Source organism: Dreissena polymorpha, chromosome 6 (genome assembly GCF_020536995.1).
Source record: "Dreissena polymorpha isolate Duluth1 chromosome 6, UMN_Dpol_1.0, whole genome shotgun sequence".
Classification (NCBI taxonomy): domain Eukaryota; kingdom Metazoa; phylum Mollusca; class Bivalvia; order Myida; family Dreissenidae; genus Dreissena; species Dreissena polymorpha.
This window is the reverse complement of record NC_068360.1, coordinates 89,886,446-89,909,130: the sequence shown is the minus strand read 5'-3', so window position 1 is coordinate 89,909,130 and position 22,685 is coordinate 89,886,446. Positions and strand designations below refer to the sequence as shown.

Below are 22,685 nucleotides of genomic sequence, written 5' to 3'. Positions count from 1 at the left end.
AAAAGACGCCTAAGGTATGTGCCTAAAGTTGAGTCCTAGATAAGCCTGTGCATTCTGCACAGTCTAATTAGGGATCACACTTTACGCCTTAATTGATTTTTTTAGAAGAGAATTCCTATATTAAAAATTCCATGAAAGTGTAGTGTCATCTCTGATTAGCCTGTGCAAACTTCACAGGCTAATCTGGGATTACACTTTATGTTCATGCATTGAGCTCAGTGTTTCCAGAATGCGGCTAAATTGTTAGGGGCCCCACCTATTTTAGATTGTCGAGTGCTTGATTGATAATACTTAGATCTCATGTATTAATCCGGCACCTTTAGAGTTATGGTGTTGTTATTTTTACTACTAAAAGCTTACCCAATAAACGGTTTATTGAAAGATCTAGAACCATATACCAAGGTGCAGTAATCTGCTTCTTTTTGGTACGCCCCTATTTTACTCTTGATTGTCAATAACAACGAACGTTTTGTTTTTTTATGCCCCCCTTCAAAGAAGAGGGGGTATATTATTTTTGGCCTATCTATCTGTCATTGTATGTGTGTGATTGTCATTGTAAGTGTGTGTCTGTCCCAAAACTTTAAGGTTGGTCATAACTTTTGCAATATTGAAGATAGCAACTTGATACATTTGGCATGCATGTGTGTCTCATAGAGCTGCACATTTTGAGTGGTGAAAGGTCAAGGTCATCTTTCAAGGACAAAGGCCAAATATATGTGGGGGGGGGGGGTCATAGTGTTTCACAAACACATCTTGTTTAAATATTCAATGACCAATCAATAGACTATGATCTAAAACCTCATTTACATGTGTTAGATTAAAGGGACTTGTGGCATGCTTTGAAATTTGTCTTAAAATGCGTTATTTTGATCCATGTAAACATCTGTAATAAAAAGCTCCTGTAAAAAACAAGAATACAATTAAACAAAAAACACCTCAGCTTGAACCACTGACCCTTTGAGTAAAAGCCTTACACTTAAACTAATCGGCCATATGTGCTTAAACACATGAAATTTATTTTATTCTTTATATACGCAATATAGGTAATGTCACAAAATATAACAATAACAACAGAACTCTTGCAATTATTCAATTGTTTTGCTTTTGTAACAATTTATAATTTTCAGGTTTGTAAATCCTTAAAATTTGCTAATCTGTAACATTTTTTTTAGCTCACCTGATTGCTCAGGTGAGCTTTTGTGACCGGTCTTTTTCCGTCGTATGTCCATCTGTTTGTCCGTCCATCTGTTAACAATTGCTCGTAAACACTCTAGAGGCCACATTTCTTGTCCCATCTTCATGAAACTTGGTCAGAAGCTTTGTCCCAATGAAATCTCGGCCAAGTTCGAAACTGGGTTGGGCCGGGTCAAAAACTAGGTCACTAGGTCAAAAAAAAGAAAAACCTTGTAAACACTGTAGAAGTCACATTTCATGCCCAATCTTCATGTAACTTTGTCAAAATGTTTGTCTTAATGATATCTTGGTTGAGTTCAAAAGTGGTTCCGATCCGTTAAAAAACATGGCTGCCAGTGGGCGGGGCAGTTTTCCTTATTTGGCTATGCAGAAACCTTGTAAACACTCTAGAAGTCACAATTTTTGCCCAATCATCATGACAGATGGTCAAAACATTGGTTTAATTGATGTTTCGGACGAGTTCAAAAATGGTCGATATTGGTGAAAAAACATGGCCGCCAGTGGGCCGGGCATTTTTCTCTATATGTATATAGTGGCAGTTTTCCATATTTGCCTATAGAGAAACCTTGTAAACACTCTAGAAGGCACAATTTTTGCCCAATCATCATGAAAGTTGGTCAAAACATTGGTAGTATTGATATCTCGGACGAGTATGAAAATGGTCGGGATCGGTGAAAAAATATGGCCGCCAGTGGGCGGGGCATTTTTCTCTATATGTATATAGTGAAAACATGTGAACACAGTAGAAGTCACATTTTTGGCCAAATTTTCATGAAACTTGCTCAGAACATTTGTTTCCTTGATACAAGAGTTGAGTTCAAAAATGGTTCCGGTTCAGTTGAATAACATGGCTGCTGGGAGGGGGGCAGTTTTCTCATTATGCCTTCCCCCCCCCCCCCTCCCCCCCCCCCCCCTTTCGAAGAAGAGGGGGTATATTGTTTTGCTCATGTCGGTCCGTCCGTCCACCAGATGGTTTCCGGATGATAACTCAAGAGCGCTTATGCCAAGGATCATGAAACTTCATAGGTACATTGATCATGACTCGTAGATGACTCCTATTGATTTTCAGGTCACTAGGTCAAAGGTCAAGGTCATGATGACCCAAAATAGTAAAATGGTTTCCAGATGATAACTCAAGAACACTTATGCCTAGGATCATGAAACTTGATAGGTACATTGATCATGACTGGCAGATGACCCCTATTGATTTTCAGGTCACTAGGTCAAAGGTCAAGGTCACAGTGACAAAAAACATATTCACACAATTGCTCTCACTACAACGGAGAGCCCATATGGGGTGCATGCATGTTTTACAAACAGCCCTTGTTAATAAATAAGTCCCAAGTAAATTGGTTTCTATGTAACCTGTAAAGCGCATTTACATAAAAATGGATGTTGGAATGTGCTTACTAATAAAATGTTTTGACAAATTTGTATAAGGGGGAAGACAGTGTGCATTGGAATGGTTACTTTTAAAGTCCCACTGCTTTATTGTCCCCTACCGGTGAAACCAGAGGGGACTTAAGGTTTGGGCTCCGTCTGTTTCGAGTCGCGACACCAATACTATATTGGAGAACTATGCCAGCAGTCTGTCTGTCCGTCACACTTTTTTGGATCCTGCGATAACTTTAAAAGTTCTTCATATTTTTTCATGAAACTTGAAACATGGATAGATGGCAATATGGAGATCATGCATGTCATTTCATTTTGTTCCTACATCAAGAATTCTGGTTGCTATGGCAACAAATATATTGAAAAAAAAAGTTTTACAGACAATGGTGGAGTTTCATCGGTAGCGGACAATATTGCTTGGCAATCTCTTGTTTTTTCTGGTCACTCTATTATAGCTTAATTAATGATATTCCACCTTTTATATTGGAGAACTATGCTAGCAAAATATATTCAATACGAGTCTTACTCTTGGAAATTGGGGTTTAATGCATAAAGTTGAGTCCTAGATTAGCTTGTGCAGTCTGCACAGGCTAGTAAGGGAATATACACTTTACACCTCAACTGGATTTTTACTAAAAAGAGACTTCCTTTAAACACAAAAAATACAACTAAAGCAGAAAATATTGTCGCTGATTAGCCTGTTCAGACTGCACATACTAATCTGGTATGACACTTTACGCATATGCATGAAGCCCAATATGTTTAAATTATAGTAAAATGTGAACAAAAATTACAGATATTGCAATTCTTACTGTTTCAGACTGACAGTGTGTACGTACACTTGTTTGTGTTCATTGGCTACATGATAGGACTGACACTGTTTGTTGGCGTGGTGATCGCAAACTACAGCGAGAACAAGGTAGGGGTTCTGATTGCCGAATATTTAGGGAAGGGGAACCCAGAGCCAGTCAATGAACACATTTTGTAGGTTTTTGTATAATTTTCATCTATGGTTTGGCCTTAACATTTTGACATGAGAATCTTCTTATATTTAGCCGATTTCCCTGTTGTATATTTTGAATGTGTTCATCTCTCATTTTCAAATGGACAGGATTTGACAAAAGTATATATTGCAACTTGTTTTAGATTAATATGCCATGGCATTGTAGCTGATGCTAGAACAAAAAATTATATTTATTGAGTATATCTGATGTTCATTTTTATGCCCCCGGTAGAGTGGCATATAGTCACACTGTGTCTCCATCCAGCATTCTGTTTTCCAGAATTTTTATACGCAACGTTTTAAGATAATGAGCTGATTTTTGGTATGTGAGTCCACCTTCATGACCTACAGATGAAGATTAAAATTCATTTTGTTCTGTTGATTTTTGAGGAAGATACAGGCCTTTGAATGATCTCAACTTTTGCCAAGGGAAATAATCAGCTTAGATGGAGATAATTTGTATTTATCATTTGGCAGGTACAAGATCATTTCAAACAAGGGAGGGATTTTTTTGTAATTGCCTTATGTTATGTTTATTCAACTTAAATGCAGTTTTTGCAAAAGTGGGCTTGTTCTGGCATAACAACTTGCTAATTTATATTATGGGTATTATGGTTTTTTAGCTCGACTATTATATATGAAATATATATAGTGGAGCTATCCTACTCACCCTGGCGTCGGCGTTAGCGTCTGCGTAAGCGTGCAAATGTTTAAGTTTTCGTACTACCCCAATTATTTTCATTGTCTCTGATATATTGCTTTCATATTTTGCATACTTGTTTACCAACATGACCCCAACCTATAAACAAGAGCAGACAACTCTATCGAGCATTTCGTCATAATTATGGCCCCTTTTCCACTTAGAATATGCAGCAAATGTTTAAGTTTTCGTACTACCCCATTTATTTTCATTGTACCTTGACATATTGCTTTCATATTTTGCATACTTGTTTACCAACATCACCCCAACCTATAAACAAGAGCAGACAACTCTATCAAGCATTTTGTCTTAATTATTGCCCATTTTATACTTAGAATATGCATATTATTGATAAATCTATGTTAAAGTTTGTGTACTACCCCAAATATTTCCTATATCCTTTGACATATTGCTTTTATATGTTGCATACTTGTTTACCAACATGACCCCAACCTATAAACAAGAGCAGACCACTGTATCAAGCATTTTTACATAATTATGGCCCCTTTTACACTTAGATAATTGAACATATTGCTTAAATTGCCATAACTTCTTTATTTATGATCACATTTTATTATTTCTTGGACAAAACAACACTTACCTGAATACCACAATGGATTCCACCCAAACAATACCCCACGCCCCTACCCAGAATCCCTCCCCCCCCCCCAACCTCCCCCCCATTTTTTTTTTTAAACATCATCTAATAAATTAACACACCCTACATTATACCCCCCTCTCACCCCCCCCTACCCCCCCAAAAAAAAAATAAAAAATAATTTGTTTTCCTTTTTTATCTTTGAAAGATCTTCTAATAAATTATTGAATATGTACAATTTCCCCATTATGGCTTACGTTATACTGTCAAGCACTCAAATAGTCGAGCGCTGTCCTCTGACAGCTCTTGTTTTGTCTCTAATAAGGCAACTTATTGTTTATTGGTCACTCAGGATGCAGCCACCGAACTTTGTTTATAAACTTTATTTAGTCCACTTAGGGCACATACTCAGTATTGTTAATGTGCTTTCAAGATTGGGTACCAAGATTGGATACAAACTTTGTTATTATTGTTCACCAATTATACAGAATAAGTAAATATTTTCCACTACGGGCACAAACTTTGTTAATATTGTCACCTTAACTCGATTGCATTAACTTAGTGTCTGTTAACCACTCAGGGCACAGCCCTGCTGACAGTGGACCAGCGTCGCTGGATGGACTTGAAGGGTCGTATCAAGCTGGCCCAGCCCCACCACATCCCCCCTCGCCCCGACACCAGGGGCCTGCGCTCATTCATGTACGACATCACCCAGCACATGTACTTCAAGAAGTTCACTGTACTGCTCATCATAGGGAACTGCATGTTGCTGTCTGTACCGGTAAGTGAATGGTCCCCTACCGGTGAAACCAGAGGTGACTTATGCTTTGCGCTCTGTCTGTCAGTCAGTCTGATAGTCACACTATAATGAATCCTGCGATCACTTAAAGTTCTTCATATTTTTTCATGAAACTTGAAACATGGATTGATGGCATTATGGAGATTATGCACGTCATTTCATTTTGTTTCTACGTCCAGAATTCTGATTGCTATGGCAACAAATATAATGAAAAAAATACTGACAATGGTGGAGTTTCACCGGTAGGGGACCATATTGCTTGGCTATCTCTTGTTTAAACCTTTTTATTTGAGCTCAATTGCATCAGAAGCCTTAGGCTTATTGAAATGCTCTCGAGGCAGTTTCCTGGTTTGAACCAGTACTCCTTCATGTACTACATCACCCAGCACTTGTACTTCAGTTAGTTCACTGTTCTCTTCTAAATATGAAACTGCATGCTGCTGTCTGCACAGGCTAATCAGGGATGCCACTTTCCGCTTTTATGATATTTTTCGTTTAAATGAAGTCTCTTCATAGCAAAAATTCAATTTAGGCGGAAAGTGTCGTCCATGATTAGCCTTTGCGGACTGCACAGGCTAATCTGGGATGACACTTTATGCACATGCATTATGCCCAGTTTTCTTAGAACAAGACACAAATAATCACCAGGTGAGGCCTGTATACAATGTAAATTCAAACACTGAACGCATTTTTCTTAGTTCCAAGTCCATTTTTATTATTAAGTCTGACAATAGGTTGGTGAATATGGGCCCTGGAGGATATCTGTTTACAATTTCTGTTTGCAGTGGCGTGAGGACAAAAAAGCTACTGTCTACTTGGCCACCGTGTCCTCCATCTTCACAGTCCTCTTCCTTCTGGAGGTAAATACTGTATTATATTGTGTGTAATGTAGATAAATGAAGACATAATTCTTGATATGGGAAAATGGGGTTTAACGCTTGTTTGTTAAGTATTGACCCACATCACGACAACACTTTCTGCATAACTGGATTTTGCCTAAGAAGAGACTTCCTTTAAAGAAAGATGCCATAAAGTAAGGAAGGTTTAGTATTGATAAGAATGTGCAGACTTCACAGGCTAATCTGGGACGACACTTTATGAACAAGCATAAAACCCCATTTTATTGGTGCTAGACTCAAATTTATAAGTGAGAAGTATCTTTTTTATCCCTAATGTGTTTGTATGCCTTTTTGTTTCAAAGGAATAACCCATCTATAGCTTGAAATTAAAAATAAAAGTGTTTGTTTTCGGTGGGGTAACACTTTTCGGTATGGTAGCTTTTAATAGGATATGGTTCATCAAATATGCCAAAATGTAGCTTCATGTTTGTGTATTAAGTGCTGTCCCACATTAGCCTGTGCAGTCTGCACACTTTAATAATGAATGACACATTCAGCTTTTATTGATTTTTTTGTTTAAAGAAAGTCTCTTCTAACCAAAAATCCAGCTAAAGCAGAGAGTGTCATCCCTGACTAGCCTGTGAAGACTGCATTGGCTAATCTGGGATGATGCTTAACACACATGCATGAAGCTCCATTTTGCCTCAGGTATTCTCATATTAAATACATTGCTTATTAAAATGCATTTTAAAAAATGCCCAATTTATATCATAACCCAAGTTGGGTTTTTTCTTCAATGCAATACAAGTTAAACAGATCATTATTCATGTTCAATACAATAAATGAGTGATTATGTAATTTAATAAGAACACATGTCAATCTAAAATGTTTGAACAAACCTCATGGAAAATGGGGTTTATTGCATGTGGTAAAAGTGTTGTCATAGATTATCCTGTGATGTTTGAACAGGCTATTCAGGGATGACACTTTCTGCCTGTGATGTTTGAACAGGCTATTCAGGGATGACACTTTCTGCCTATACATGAGTTTGGCTATAAAAAGACTTCCTTTAAAGGAAAATACCATGTGCAAATATTTGTTTAGAAGAGACTTCTTTTAAACCCAAAATACCATAAAAGAGAACTGCACAGGCTAATAAAGGATGACAATATCCACATTAACTTGATTTATTCTATATACTTCATTTAAATGAAAACTACGAATGCTTACTGCACAGGCTAATCTGGAACAACAATTTACCCTTATGCATTAAGCGTAGTTTTCAGAGAACTGGGCTCCTATTTTCAGGTGATCATGAAGATGATAGCGCTGACCCCTGCCGGGTACTGGACCAGTCGGAGGAACAGATTTGACATGTTTGCTACGCTGGTTGGGGTCATCTGGATGATTGTGCACTTTGCTGTGCAGTTCTCCTACCATTCCCTGGTAATGTGCGCGCTTTATTTTCTTTGAATATTTAAGAAGCATGTTTATTTTTATTTAATACATAATACAGGTGTTTATGTAATGTTTGTCACCCTGTAGACCATTTCTATTGGGTGAACCACGCCCAAAGCTACTATTTCAGTCATATTTACAAAAGCTAAGACTGATACTACCCAATGGAAGTGTTCCTAAAAAATCTTACGATATCCTAGCTGAGGTTTCTTTGATAAAATGCTTTAAAGTACTTAAGATAAGCGTACAACCGAACCTTAAGAATCGAAATTAAGATCACCCTAAGATCTGTTTATGAAATGTACATTTGTACTTGCAGGATGTGGAGAGGGCAAGCTACGTGTTTGGATCCCTCGTTATCATCCTGCGTTTCTTCACAATCCTTGGCAAACATGTGCGTACAATCTTGGCTGAGTGTATTAAAATGGACCTCCGAATTTTTACAACATGTTTAATAGTTAATTTATACTCTTGGGTGTAAAGAAGCTGAAATAAATTTCATTTTTATCATTAGGCTTCATGTTTATTATTCATGCCTGAGGAAAGGTTGAAAGTTTCATTTTAATTTTATCAAAAATCAGCATGATCAGTTTTAATTTCCTTGTTCAAAAACAGATACTATTAGGTTGTCGAGGTGCAATGTCCTTGCAAGATTTGCAGGAAAACCCTGCGAAATTTCAATTCACTTTGGTTCCAATTATGTTATAATGTTATTATACCAGCTTATAATTACCGTAATATGATATCCCTTCCAGGCAACAATAAATATGAGAAATTTAGGAAAACTCGGTACATTGCATGTGCTTCAAGTGCCATCCCAGATAAGCCTTGCCATCACAGTGTCCGACAAATCCATTGCCCGGAGCCCGGGGGCTACCGAAATTTTTCATGGGGCTACTGAAATTTTCAAGCTGACGCCCGCCGGGCTACTTTAAATCTTTAAAAGTGGTAGCCCGGTTTATTGACAGACATACGTAGAATAAACACGCTGACCATGTGTTTGTACACTGTGTATTACTTATAATCCGATAACAAAGTGCAATCAATTATCTAATCAGTCACCGATCACTTGCGGTCATGTCGTAAACAGTAACAGTGTATTTTAATCAATATTTGTCGTCTGCTAATAACATAATGAGAGCCGGTTGGATAGTTGGCGCACATGATGCAACATCATTTCGCAGTTTGGAATTCTTTGTTAACCGCAACAATGAGTAATAGCGACAATGATTTTGATGTCGTTAAATATCCAAGGACGCCGAACATTAAATAAATCAAAATTATAGCGGATTCTTCAAAACGGTAACGAAACCGAAAATGAATATTAATTACAACGGTGTGAAGCGGTTAACACCTGCTAATTAGTTAGCATAGTCAATTAATAATTGGATTGATCGACTGTAAATCAATAATCCCATATATGCCCGATTTATATTTTTAAAACCAAATTATGGGTGGGTAATATAGACGATAAGAGTCATACACACAAACGTTTGAAATTTTCTTAAGTGTCAAATGAATTTTGGCATATGATTCTATTTAAAGATATGATGAAATAAGCTCCCAATCAGGACCGTTGTATTGCAACATGCGTAAATCACTTGCCACGGTTTGCACGCGTTGTGTACAGCTATGTAAGGTTACCAAATTCTACATTTAATAAATGAAGTTCTTTGTCCAGATAAAAAGCACGTGAAAATTGGCGTGGGTGTATTTATTTGTAAATAAAAATTTCGTAGCGGGTACAACATTGAGATCTTTTAATTTCCATTAAAAGTTTCGTTGTGAATTTCAACTAAAGTACCGGGGTATCTCGCGAATTATTTGTCATTGACATTTCCTCTTAATAAAATATAATGTAAACACACTGTATCGTTACCGTTACGCTGTATCAGTTCCTTCATTATTGAAACAATTATTGTATTGTATACTGACTGCACACAAGTGTCGTAAAAAACTGTTAACATCGTGGGACAGAAGTAAATAAATGATTTAATACTCTTGATTTCTTAAAACTCGGTATTTGTTGTTAAAAAGGGCAATTGAATTGATTAACACCATACAAGTCAATCGTATTGATCATCTAAACGCTTTATTTACGTTTCCGACTTAACGTGCTGTCCGAATTTAAGTACACATACATGTGCACATACATGTAATATCTACATGTAGTATATGATTTTCTTTGGTACATCTACATTTAAGTACACGGTGCCTGTACTGTATCATTAATTTACGATATTGACTGTGTACATCAGACTACTTGCTGTATTATGTATATGAATGTATATATATTATGTATATGTAAATGAAGAAATTAAATAAAGATGAAAACCTGCCTCTTATCATTTTGCAGGAAAAATTTATGGGCTACCAAATATTTTTATTGGTAGCCCAGTGGGCTACCTGAAAAATAAGAAATTTTTCGGACACTGCATCAGTCAGCACATACTGATCAGGAATGATACATTCCGCTTTAATTGTTTTTCCTTTAAATGTTTTCTCTTCTAAAAGAAAAATCCAGTATAGGCGGAAAGTGTCTTCCGTGAGGCACGACACTTTGGCACATGCATTAAGCCCAGTTTTCCCAGATCAGGACTCATACAGTCTAATAACAATCCTGTCGTCCCTTGCAGGCCACACTGAAGATGTTGTCCCAGACTGTCATGATGTCCGTGTTCAAGAGTTTCTTTATCATCATGGGGATGTTCTTCCTAATGCTCTTCTACGCCTACACTGGGGTCCTGCTCTTTGGCAACGTTAAATACGGATATGACCTTGGCAGGTGGGTTCTTATACACTTCACTTTGTGTGTATCTTATAGTCTTCACACTTTCAGCTTACTTTCTTATATCAATTACTACAGCTGGAGTTGTTTATCTTTCAAACTTTGTTATCTTACAATCTTTAGCAGAACCATTGTAAATGTTTTCAAAATAATTTTGTTATATTAAAATCTTCGAACTTTGTTATCTTATAATCTTCATCAGAACTTATACATGTATGAATCTCTAGCAATCTTTAGCTATACTTTTCTGGTTACTGATTGCAGGCATGCAAACTTCCATTCTACGGGCTATGCCATACCAACACTGTTCTGGTTATTGTTTGTCCATTTATTGTAGTTGTTGGCATGCAAACTTTAATGCTAGGGGTTATGCCATACCAACACTGTTCTGGTTATTGTATGTCCATTTATTGTAATTGCATGCATGCAAAGTTCAATACTATGGGCTATGCCATACCAACACTGTTCTGGTTATTATTTGTCCATTTATTGTAATTTTTGGCATGCAAACTTCAATATTACCGGCTATGTCATAAGACTGTTCTGGTTATTATATGTCCATTTATTATGCTCCCCCAAATGTTTTTTTTGGGGGAGCATATAGTCGCCCCTTCGTCTGTCCGTGCGTGTGTGTGTCTGTCCGTGCACAATTTTTGTCTGGGCTATTTCTCAGCAATTAATGACCGGAATTCAATTAAACTTTATGGGAAGCTTCACTACCAAGAGGAGATGTGCATATTATCAGCCGGTTCTGGTTGGATGATTTTTCACAGAGTTATGGCCCTTTGAAATTTTCTATAAACTGTACATATTGTGCAATTCTTGTCCCCCCAACTTCTGACTGGAATTCAATGAAGCTTTTTGGGAAGCTTAATTACCTTGAGGAGATGCGCATGTAATTTGTGGGTTCTGGTTAGATGATTTATTTAGAGAGTTATGGCCCTTTGAAATTTTTAAGTTGCTAAACCATCCATCGTATTATTTTGTCCAAAGTTATGCCCCTCAAGAAGTTTCCTTTTATCTGAATATATAGTGAAATATTGTGACAAAAAAACCTTTGGGGAGCATCACCCGTCTCTGACAGTTTCTTGTTGTAATTGTTGGCATGCAGACATTATTACGGGCTATGCCATACCAACACTGTTCAAGTTATTATATGTCCATTTATTGTAATTGTTGGCATGCAAACTTCAATACTACGGGCTATGCCATACCAACACTATTCTGGTTATTGTATGTTCATTTATTATGCTCCCCCAAAATTGTTGGGGGGAGCATATAGTCGCGGCTTCGTCTGTCCGTGTGTCCGTCCGTCAATGCAAAATTTTTGTCCGGGCTATTTTTCAGCAATTAATGACTGGAATTCAATGAAACTTTATGGGAAGCTTCACTACCAAGAGGAGATGTGCATATTATCAGCAGGTTCTAGTCGGATGATTTTTTACAGAGTTATGGCCCTTTGAAATTTCTATAAACTGTACATATAGTGCAATTCTTGTCCCCCCAACTACTAGATGTTTCCTTTTATCTGAATATATCATGCAATATTGTGAAAAAAAAAACATTTGGGGAGCATCACCCGTCTCCGACGTTTTCTTGTTGTAATTGTTGGCATGTAAACTTCAATACTACTGGCTATGCCATACCAACACTGTTCTGGTTTTTGTATGTGCATTTATTGTAATTGTTGGCATGCAAACTTTAATACTACGGGCTATTCCATACCAACACTGTTCTGGTTATTGTATGTCTATTTCAGGCATGCCAACTTCAAGACTACGGCCCACGCAGTAACAACCTTGTTCCGAATTGTGACAGGAGAAGACTGGAACAAGATCATGCATGACTGCATGGTAAGAAGCGTATAATAATATGAGCCCTTTCTGAAAAAAATGGGCCGAAATTTCCTTTAGAAGAGACTGTTCAAACAAAAAATACCATAAAAGCGGAAAGAGTCATCCCTGATAAGCCCATGGGGACTGGGCACGCTTATCTGGGACAACACTTTAAGCACATGCATTAAGCCCAGTGTTCTCAGAGAAAGGCTTCAAACAAATTTGAGTTAAAATAATTAAGTTTTACCTAAATATTTTAGGAATTTTACAAGAAGAAAAAACTTATTTCATGTGTTATTTGTTACAGGTTTGGAAACCGTTCTGCACGTACAAGGAGGGTAACAGCTTCTGGGAGACCAACTGTGGCAACACGACCGCCTCCAGGATATTCTTTTTCTCCTTCTATGTGATCATCACCTATATAGTCCTAAACCTGCTTGTGGGTGAGTGAAGGGATATAGATAACCTAAAGCTCAGGAGCAAAACTCCCATGTCCTTCATATGATACGAACCAAAAGAACAAATGTGGGCAATTGTTCTGAAAATGTTAGTTTGTAGCCCTGGAAGGGAGGACTGGGCTGTCTGCTTAGGTTGATATATAGTGTATTTATTTTAAAAAGCCAATATATATATATATTATTTAGAAAGAGCTTTACATAAACAGACATAATCATGTTGATATGGTACTGTGTAACATGGTTAGAAACTAGCGTTTCGGCCATGGTTTCCCACACTTATACCATCAATATTTCTTGTACGGAGAACAAAGGTTAAGAGTTTTCTCAAAAAAGATTTGTGCCCACCATAAATGTTAGCAGTGGTAAGGCTTGTCCTTGTTCTTCTATGTCTTAGACTATTTTAGCCACAATTTATGAACATTTATCCATGTTCTACTTTGTCTTTAGTAATATAATTTCAGCCCTCTTTACTGTGTTTCAGCCATCATTATGGAGAACTTCTCCCTGTTTTACTCCAATGAAGAAGATGCACTGCTCAGCCACAATGATGTCAGACAATTTCAGAACACATGGAACATTGTAGATATTAACAGAAAGGTGGGGGATGTGTTCTTATTGGCCTGAAAATAGTCTTAATTGAAGGTTTTGTGAAGTGTTAACAAGACTTTAAGCTATATCAAGCCTTGCTGAGACTATAGGCTATGTCAAGCCTCATTAAAACTATGAGCTATATCCTATATCAAGCCTTGCTAAGAGTGTAAGCTGTATCAAGCCTTTCTGAGACTGTAAGTCATATCAAGCCTTGCTGAGACTGTAAGCTATATCAAACCTTGCTGATACTGTAAGCTATATCAAACCTTGCTGATACTGTAAACTTAATCAAGCCTTGCCGAGACTTTAAGCTATATCAAGGCTTGCTGGCACTGTATGCTAAATGAAGCCTTGCTGAAACTATAAGATATAACACAGCTTGCTGATACTGTATGCTACATCACGCTTTGCTGAGACCTCAAGCTATGTTAAGCCCTGCTGAAACTATAAGAAATATCAAACCTTTCTGAGACTATAGGCTATATCAAGCCTTGTTGATACTGTAAGCTATATCAAGCCTGGCTGAGGCTGTAAGCTTTATCAAGCCTTTCTGAGACTATAGGCTATATCAAGCCTTGCTGAGACTTGAAGCTATATCAAGCCTTGCTGAAACTATAAGATATATCAAACCTTGCTGATACTGTAAGCTATATCAAGCCTTGCCCAGGCTGTAAGTTACATCAAGCCTTGTTGAGGCTATAAGCTATTTTGAGCTTCTCTGACACTTTAAACTATGTCAAGTTCTGCTGAAACTGAAAGTCGTATCTCATCTTTCTGAGACATTAACATATATCAAACCTTTAAGACTTCAAGCTATGTTAAGCTTTACTTATATTGTAAGCCATATAAAATCTTACTGACACTATACCAATTATCAATCTTTACACACATTGCAAGCAATGTCAAGCCATACTTACTTACTGAAATTGTAAATTATATCATGAATTATATGTAAACTGTATCAAGTCTTTTTTTAAATAATGAGCTGTATCAAGCTGAAACTTTTAGCTTAATCAAATCTTGCACAACCTGTTTAGTATATTACCGTAATAACTCTAAGTTTTCAGACTCTCTAAGTTTTTGGACACCCAATCCCTCTTTTTAAGCAAAAATAATAATTTTTTTGTGACTCAAAATTTTCTGACATACCAGTTTTCGTCCATAATTAATGTCTCTTAATTATCAGATAGTATATTAACCACGCTTTCCTACAGACTTCGGCCCTGTTTTTGCTTATCTTGTGATACTTCGATAATAGATTTACAACGGGATAAAGGTCATAAAATTGTGCAGGTTAATGCGTGAGGGCAATTGACAATTTTATTCGCATAATTAGGTAAATAACCATGACTGTATACTGGTAGAAAGTAATGGTTGCACCGAACAGCATTTGAAACAGAATGTTTTTTGTTAATACGTTTTTTCTTCTATATCATTTCAGGCAAGAGTTAGCATAGCTGTGAAGTTTTTTTGTTTTTTTTTAAGCAGAAAAAGAAGAGTTAATCACAAAAAAATTATTTAACATTGATTTATTGTATGTATTTCAATGTTATTATAATTTTTGGACACCTTAATTTTTGTCTCTATACATTTTTGGACACCTGTATTTTTTAAATATTTTTGGTATCTAAATTTTCAGACACGAAAAAAATTAATTATTTTTTAGTGTCCGAAAACTTAAAGTAATTACGGTAAGCTTTAAAAAACAGCTTTATCTGGCATTTGTGATAATCATCTCATTCAATCCTTACTTAAGCTGCAGACTTGACAGGCTCATCAGGGATGACACTTTATGCTTTCACAGAACAAAACTCATATTATAAATGAAAATAAAAATCCAGTTTAGGTGGAATGTGTTGTCCCTTTATCACCCTGTGTAGACTAGCACATGCATTAACCCTTTGCATGCTGGGAAATTTGTCGTCTGCTAAAATGTCGTCTGCTGAATTTCTAAAATTAGCATTTTCTTCGATTTTTTTCAAAGAATACTATCAGAATAGCAAACAGTTTGGATCCTGATGAGACGCCACGTTTTGTGGCGTCTCATCTGGATCCAAACTGTTTGCAAAGGCCTTTAAAATTCGGTTCCCGCACTGAAAGGGTTAAGCCCTGTTCTTGGAAAACTGGGCTTATTGCATGTGCTAGTCTACACAAGACTTTGCAATTCATGGCCTTATCCCAGTAAATAAATAGGTTTGACCTATGTGCATACTAAGAGAATCATTCAGCTTGTCACCATAAGCCTTTCCCATTCAGGGCCTGATCCCAGTCCATCGGGTGAGGTATGTCCTGAGGCTGCTGAGAGGTCGTCTAGAGGTCGACCTGGAGAAGGAAAAGCTGCTCTTCAAGCACATGTGCTATGAGTTGGAGAGACTGCATAACGGGGGAGATGTAACCTTCCATGATGTTCTTAGGTAGGAAATAGAATGCAATAAACAGGGGCGTGATTTCTCCTCCTTGCAGCTCATTTCCACTTTTACTATGCAGTGATTTTTTTCACCCAATTGAGAACGGGTCCGTTCCCATGCCATTGTAATTTTTTTGCATCGTGAAATCACCAAATTGGGAAAAAAACGAGTAGCGAAATCTCCCAATTGGGAAAAATAAAGTTGTGAAATGTACCAATTGAAAAATGGTATTTTAATGACTTTGTTAACTTTGGTCAGCTTTAAATGACACGGGAAAGCAACATAAACTTTGATTCACAGTCTTGCACAAACAACAACATGTTGTTACAGACAGATTTCTTTGTTTTTATCTGCTTTATATACATTAAGAATGGCGTCTTTCTTGGCTGATGAGAGTCCAGACACCTCCAGGCCGCATAGCCTTATCAGAGCACTAAGTGTGACAATTTTTGTTGCAGTGTACTTAGGGGAATGGGTGGACGAAACAGACGCCAAACTTTTTACGAAGCCAAAATCGCTTAACGATTTGCTTTTGACTTCACTAGTCATTAATTTCTTTCTGTTATACTTACTATTGTCACTCATGGCGAATATTGCCGAAAGCATATGAAAATTCAGACTGGCTTATATTTCGCAATAACATACACGTACATGTATTTAATATACAAAATGTAACATTAAATGTTTAAACCAGTCAATGATTGAGAAGTCAAATCAACCGCAAGTTAAAATGGTCTCGAAATACGTCAAGTTGGCGTTTTTGGGGATTGTTAACTCGATTTTGATTGGGATTTTTTGTATTTTTTGGGAAATTGGGACGGGTCCGGTTCATTTTGGGAACGGGTCTGTAGGTCATTGGAACGGGTCCGTGCTGGACCCGTCCAAAGAAGGAAAACAAACACTGCTTTGTCAACAATTTTTTTACAAATAGTTATTAACATGTATGGATTTATGTACAAATGAAGATTTTTTTAAACATTGTAAGGGGGTAGGGAACTTTCTTAAATCACATGCTGGAAGGAAGCAAGGCTAAAAACTGTTGTCATACCCGTCAGTGGCCATAGCCATAACCCTACACTTTCTTAAGTAAGAGTTCTTGCCCTTTGTTGTTTTTGTATGATGTACATTTTCACAGCTTTATCTTAGATACTAAGCAAGATTTCAAGATGAATCTAAATAGGTGCATAGATATATATATCGACCTCTCTGCACTAATCAAGTAATGTATTTTATTTGGCGGGGATATATCAATATCACAATTTTGCTTGTTAAAGCATGTTGTCCCATCGGTCCCTGGATGTCCCAAGAGTCTCATACTAGCTTAATGCATGTGCATAATTGGTTGTCACAGATTAGCCTATGCAATCATACCAATCAGAGGACATGAACATACACACAATCATACCAATCAGAGGACATGAACATAAACACAATCATACCAATCAGAGGACACGACCATAAACACAATCATACCAATCAGAGGACATGACCATAAACACAATCATACCAATCAGAGGACATGAACATAAACACAATCATACCAATCAGAGGACATGACCATAAACACAATCATACCAATCAGAGGACATGACCATAAACACAATCATACCAATCAGAGGACACGACCAGAAACACAATCATACCAATCAGAGGACATGACCAGAAACAAACACTTTTTTAAGTAAGAATTATTGCCCATTGTTGTTATTGTATGATGTAAATTTAACGGGCTATATCTCAGATACTATACATGATTTCAACATAAAGCTTCATGGTTGTATAGATATCGATGAGGAGAATAGCCATGAACAAGAACCATAATCCTACACTTTATAAAATAAAAGTTATTGCCCTTTGTTGTTTTTTTACTTTAAAAAAAATTGACTCAATTTTTATGGAATTTAATCCTTCACTTACACATTTTCTTTAGTTCTGCACTCATTCATTAACAAAATTCATCGATGTTGGACTAAGTTCTGCATTCATTTACAAAATTCAGCATTGGATATCAATTTAACTGAAATGCTTCTTGCAGCATGTTGTCCTACCGGTCAGTGGACATTCGCAAGTCTCTGCAGCTGGAGGAGTTGCTGGCCAGGGAGGATCTGGAGTTCTCTATAGAGGAGGAGGTCGCCAAACAGACCATCAGGAACTGGCTTGACAAGTGTCTAAAACGTATTAGAGCGGTAGGTGTAACATGAAAACTCAGTCGTTGGTCAAGATTTTTTTCTTTAAAAAATTGAGTTAAATCACTATTTGACTTATTTGGCTGTTCTTGAATTTTTTTTATGAAATTTGAGCAAGATTGATCTTTATAGTGTTGCAGTAATGCTTTTGTTAAATGTTGTAGAGAAAAATTGTTGATTTATACCACAAAATGTCATCTTTTAAGTGATACAAGTGTCTTTAACGAATATGGGCGGTAAATAGCTGTTGTTTGTGCATCTCAGGAAGCTTGAGTATTGGATCATTTTGTGCACTAATATCTTAATGGTAAGTATTGATTTGTGCTTCGTGGTGGGAAAACTGGGCTTAATCCATATGCGTAAAGTGTAATGCAAAATTAGCCTTTGCAGTCTGCACAGGCTTATCAGGGATGACACTTTCCACTTTTATGTTAGTTTTCATTTAAAGGAAGTCACTTCAGTTTAGTTTAGGCAGAAAGTGTCATTCCTGATACGTGTGTTGGGACTGTACAAGCTACTCTGGGATGACACTTTACACACATGCATTTTCCCCGAGCAAAACACAAGTATTTACTTATTTTTAATGCATATGAAAAATGTTTACATCAGCTTTTATCTCTTAAATTTAGATATACAGAATTAAATAGTAAGAACAATGTCAAATTTAAAAAATCGTCGTTTAAAGAAAACTTAATTTAAGTTAACCAAAACATGTGTTTGGTATATTGTACCTCTTAATGGTTATTAATAAAAAGCTCTGGAAATCAGTTTTTCCAAGGAATTCGATATAAATGGGATTGCATGAAGCATTCATGCGCACCAATTTAGCATTGAAAATAAACCCACAAATAAACTGTGGCTTACTGTATAAGCATAATGTAATTTCCACCCAAGTTTGTAGTCTATTTGATCAGAGGCTTAATGCATGTGCATATAATGTCCTCCCAGATTGTCCTGCTGTGCAGTCCGCACAGGCTTATCATGGACATCACTTTCTGCCTAACTCAGTAGTCAATTTAGGAACTCTATTGGGCCACATGGACATCACTTTCTGCTTAACTCAGTAGTCAATTTAGGAACTCTATTGGGCCACATGGACATCACTTTCTGCTTAACTCAGTAGTCAATTTAGGAACTCTATTGGGCCACATGGACTTCACTTTCTGTCTAACTCAGTAGTCAATTTAGGAACTCTTATTAGGCCACATGGACATCACTTTCTGCCTAACTCAGTAGTCAATTTAGGAACTCTATTAGGCCACATGGGCATCACTTTCTGCCTAACTCAATAGTCAATTTAGGAACTCTATTGGGCCACATGGACATCACTTTCTGCCTAACTCAGTAGTCAATTGAGGAACTCTATTGGGCCACATGGACAGCACTTTCTGCCTAACTCAGTAGTCAATTTAGGAACTCTATTGGGCCACATGGACATCACTTTCTGTCTCACTCATTAGTCAATTTAGGAACTCTATTGGGCCACATGGACATCACTTTCTGTCTAACTCAGTTGTAAATTTAGGAACTCTATTGGGCCACTGCAGAGAAACTGCTCTGACCTGATCCTCAACCCTTCAGTAAGTCACAGTCTGTTCAGGTTTTATGCTGTTTGCTGCTCATCAGTATCGAAAGCTTGGAAATGAAGCCTTTAAAATTTGAATCTAATAAGAAAGGTCTTTAATTGTATTCGATTTTCTAAGGGACTACAGATGTGTCAAAGTCTTCTTGTCTACTGCAGAAGAACCACTCAAACCTGATCCTCAACTTGAGAGCCATGAATGAGCCGTTGTTCACAGTGACAGAGCAAGCAGCCAGCACGGCAGAAAGCAGTGAGGGCAGTGTGAGAGAGGAACCGGCTGCCATGCCCCGCAGCCGCAAGAAGGGAACCGTGGAGCTGAACCCCCCCAATATCCACATTGAGCCCCCACCACCCACATCAAAGGTCAGCAACAGTGGCAGTAGTTTTGATAGGGACAGATCCGACTTTCTTTGATAAGGGGTCCGTACTTACCAACAGTTCTTAGACATAAGAATAAAGAATAGTCTTGCACTTAATAAAAATACATCAGAGTGTGCATTTATACAGACTAAAAATGGTGCTTTTATTATAAAAATATTTTACACAAAGAAGATTTGTTGGTGTTAACTGCCATGCTTGACTTAAATTTTAAGTAGTTTCATAAAATTACAGTTTTTAAAATATTCTGTATTTTTAGACTTAAATTAAAGGATTGGTTGGTGAATATGTGCCCATGTATGAGCAGAAGTCACCTTATATAGTATTAGCTAATCTCCTTCTCTGCCCACATCAATACCCTTTGCTATTGAGAAATGCTTTTCTATATTCAAACTGAACCATCACATCATGAAAGAGTCAATCATGTCAATAATGAATTAATTAAATTGTGACATTTCCTATAGAAATAAATTATTCTATCAATGAAATAGTTATTATTATATGTTGTTGAGCACCCATCCCCCCACTTTTTATCGGTAAGAAAATGTATTGCAAAATTAAAAAATTGTGCCACTTTTTATGACTTTTAAATGTAAAAAAATAGTGCATGTCTTTGTGAGCAATATAAGCTAGATACCTTGCTGACCAAATGTTTCAAACCTTATAATAATGTTTGTTTTAATGAATGAAAACTTATATGATCTTTATTGATAATTTTAGACCGTGTGTACATTTTTGTTGTCAAAAGACAAACACTATTTTCATTGCGAATGAAAATGTCCATTGTCTTTTTTCAAAGTCTCCCAACCTGCGCCGGTACCTGACACCTCAGATCAGTGACGCCTCTTTGAGAGAGAAGGACCGCATGGGTGTGAAGAAGAAATCAAACAGACTGAGTACATCCACATGTATGTGTATAGTAAAAAAATTGTCAAAATTTGGGCCGAAATATTGTCCCATTCCCTTTTGCAAAAAGTATATAGTTTACACAAATGACTGCCAAAAATGGTTTTTTGGTTTCAATAATAAAAAAATCTGGATTTTTGTTTTATATATATTACATTTATTGTAAATTGCAACATTTAGTATATTTCCCGATTTGGCTCTTTAAGTTGAACCTTATTAATGATTATATTGACACACAGTGCCCCACAAGCTCTTTGGACACGCCCTGAATATACAATCTTGTATTTTCAATTTTAAAGTGTTGGTTGGCACACATACAAAAATGCAACACCCTATTCCCAATTTTAGTCTTTGCTCCTTTTCCAAAGTGGTGAAAAAACAGTTGTGTAGCTACAAAACAATATGATTATCTACTCGCTATACAATTTCCGAAAACCCTGTCTTGTAATATCACAACAATTGCATGTAGCTTTTAAACCAGTTTATTTCCTAGTTGAACTTTTGAACTAAGTCTTTCAGCAATACTAAATGGCTGTACATTTTCAAAACCAGTACAGTAAATAGCTGTTTATTTAAACTTATTATTTTAGCATCACTGCTGTGAACAAGTCCCTTTAACACCAGTACATTTAATAGCGGTATATTTTAAGAGTCTTTTTGTACCATCTCATCTTTGTTAAGCTTTAAACTCGATCATCGACTTACTGTACATTTGAATCCAGTTGTTTAGTACTCATGTACTCTAGCCTCAAATCAGCAATACCACTAGTATAGAATACTGATATGTTAAGGTGTACAAAATCATATCATTGTTATTTTTTTTATCTGTGCTTAAAGTGGCCTGTTCTTTGTTTCTTATGATTTTCTCCAAGAATGTTCATATATTCAAAAACGAATGCATACATACTGTTTAAGTTACAAAACAACACTCCTTAATTAGAAAAATGTTAAAAGTACTAGTTCGTTAATGTATAATTGTCATTGAAATACATGTAGTTAAAATAATAAAGCATTTGTAACGCTTTTGCTCCAAAATTTGGAAAAAACATGAAGTACACTCATAACATATATAATTCAAAATTATTATAAACGCCAGTGCGGTAGAGTGTAAAGGCACTATCATTTCTAATTCGGCAAAAGGCTTTTTCCCCACCTTTTTACTTGCTGTTGAAGGGTAAAGACTATTCGAAGCAGTATTGATTTGTAAGTAACTAATTTTAATTGAGTTCTTTCAAAAGTACAAAAATATGTGAATATGTCAATACTTAAGTCTTAGTTAACTAAGTTTTTACTTTTCTTTAGTCTTAGTTTACTAAAGTGTGTTTTTTTTTACTTTACTTTTTACTTTTCTTTAGTTTTTAAGTTTTACTGGCTCATTATCACACTTGTTATTACACTTGAACCAGGCTGTGGTCAAACTGGCCTTAATACATTTAGTCTTACTGGCTCATTATTACACTTGAACCAGGCTGTGGTCAAACTGGCCTTAATGCATTTAGTTTTACTGGCTCATTATCACACTTGTTATTACACTTGAACCAGGCTGTGGTCAAACTGGCCTTAATGCATT

At 36.6% G+C, this 22,685-nt stretch overlaps 2 protein-coding genes across 4 annotated transcripts in view; one reads left to right on the top strand and one right to left on the bottom strand.

Moving 5' to 3' along the window:
- Window positions 1-22,685, top strand: part of LOC127833575 (sodium leak channel NALCN-like) — a 100,584-nt gene that overhangs the window by 72,577 nt on the left and 5,322 nt on the right. For all 3 annotated transcript variants that reach the window (XM_052358912.1, XM_052358913.1, XM_052358911.1), the window contains exons 27-39: window positions 3,407-3,505; window positions 5,468-5,668; window positions 6,472-6,546; window positions 7,834-7,971; window positions 8,303-8,377; window positions 10,620-10,768; window positions 12,531-12,624; window positions 12,914-13,049; window positions 13,546-13,661; window positions 15,912-16,069; window positions 18,099-18,249; window positions 19,991-20,194; window positions 21,009-21,117. In XM_052358912.1, coding sequence (XP_052214872.1) covers window positions 3,407-3,505; window positions 5,468-5,668; window positions 6,472-6,546; window positions 7,834-7,971; window positions 8,303-8,377; window positions 10,620-10,768; window positions 12,531-12,624; window positions 12,914-13,049; window positions 13,546-13,661; window positions 15,912-16,069; window positions 18,099-18,249; window positions 19,991-20,194; window positions 21,009-21,117 — 1,705 coding nt within the window. The remainder of the gene's footprint in view (window positions 1-3,406; window positions 3,506-5,467; window positions 5,669-6,471; window positions 6,547-7,833; window positions 7,972-8,302; window positions 8,378-10,619; window positions 10,769-12,530; window positions 12,625-12,913; window positions 13,050-13,545; window positions 13,662-15,911; window positions 16,070-18,098; window positions 18,250-19,990; window positions 20,195-21,008; window positions 21,118-22,685) is intronic.
- The window catches only part of LOC127833577 (monocarboxylate transporter 4-like), a 29,826-nt gene continuing 25,242 nt past the window's right edge, over window positions 18,102-22,685 (bottom strand). Inside the window, exon 7 of the mRNA XM_052358918.1 lies at window positions 18,102-18,231. Within this exon, the coding sequence (XP_052214878.1) occupies window positions 18,209-18,231 (23 nt within the window). The 3' untranslated portion in view covers window positions 18,102-18,208. The remainder of the gene's footprint in view (window positions 18,232-22,685) is intronic.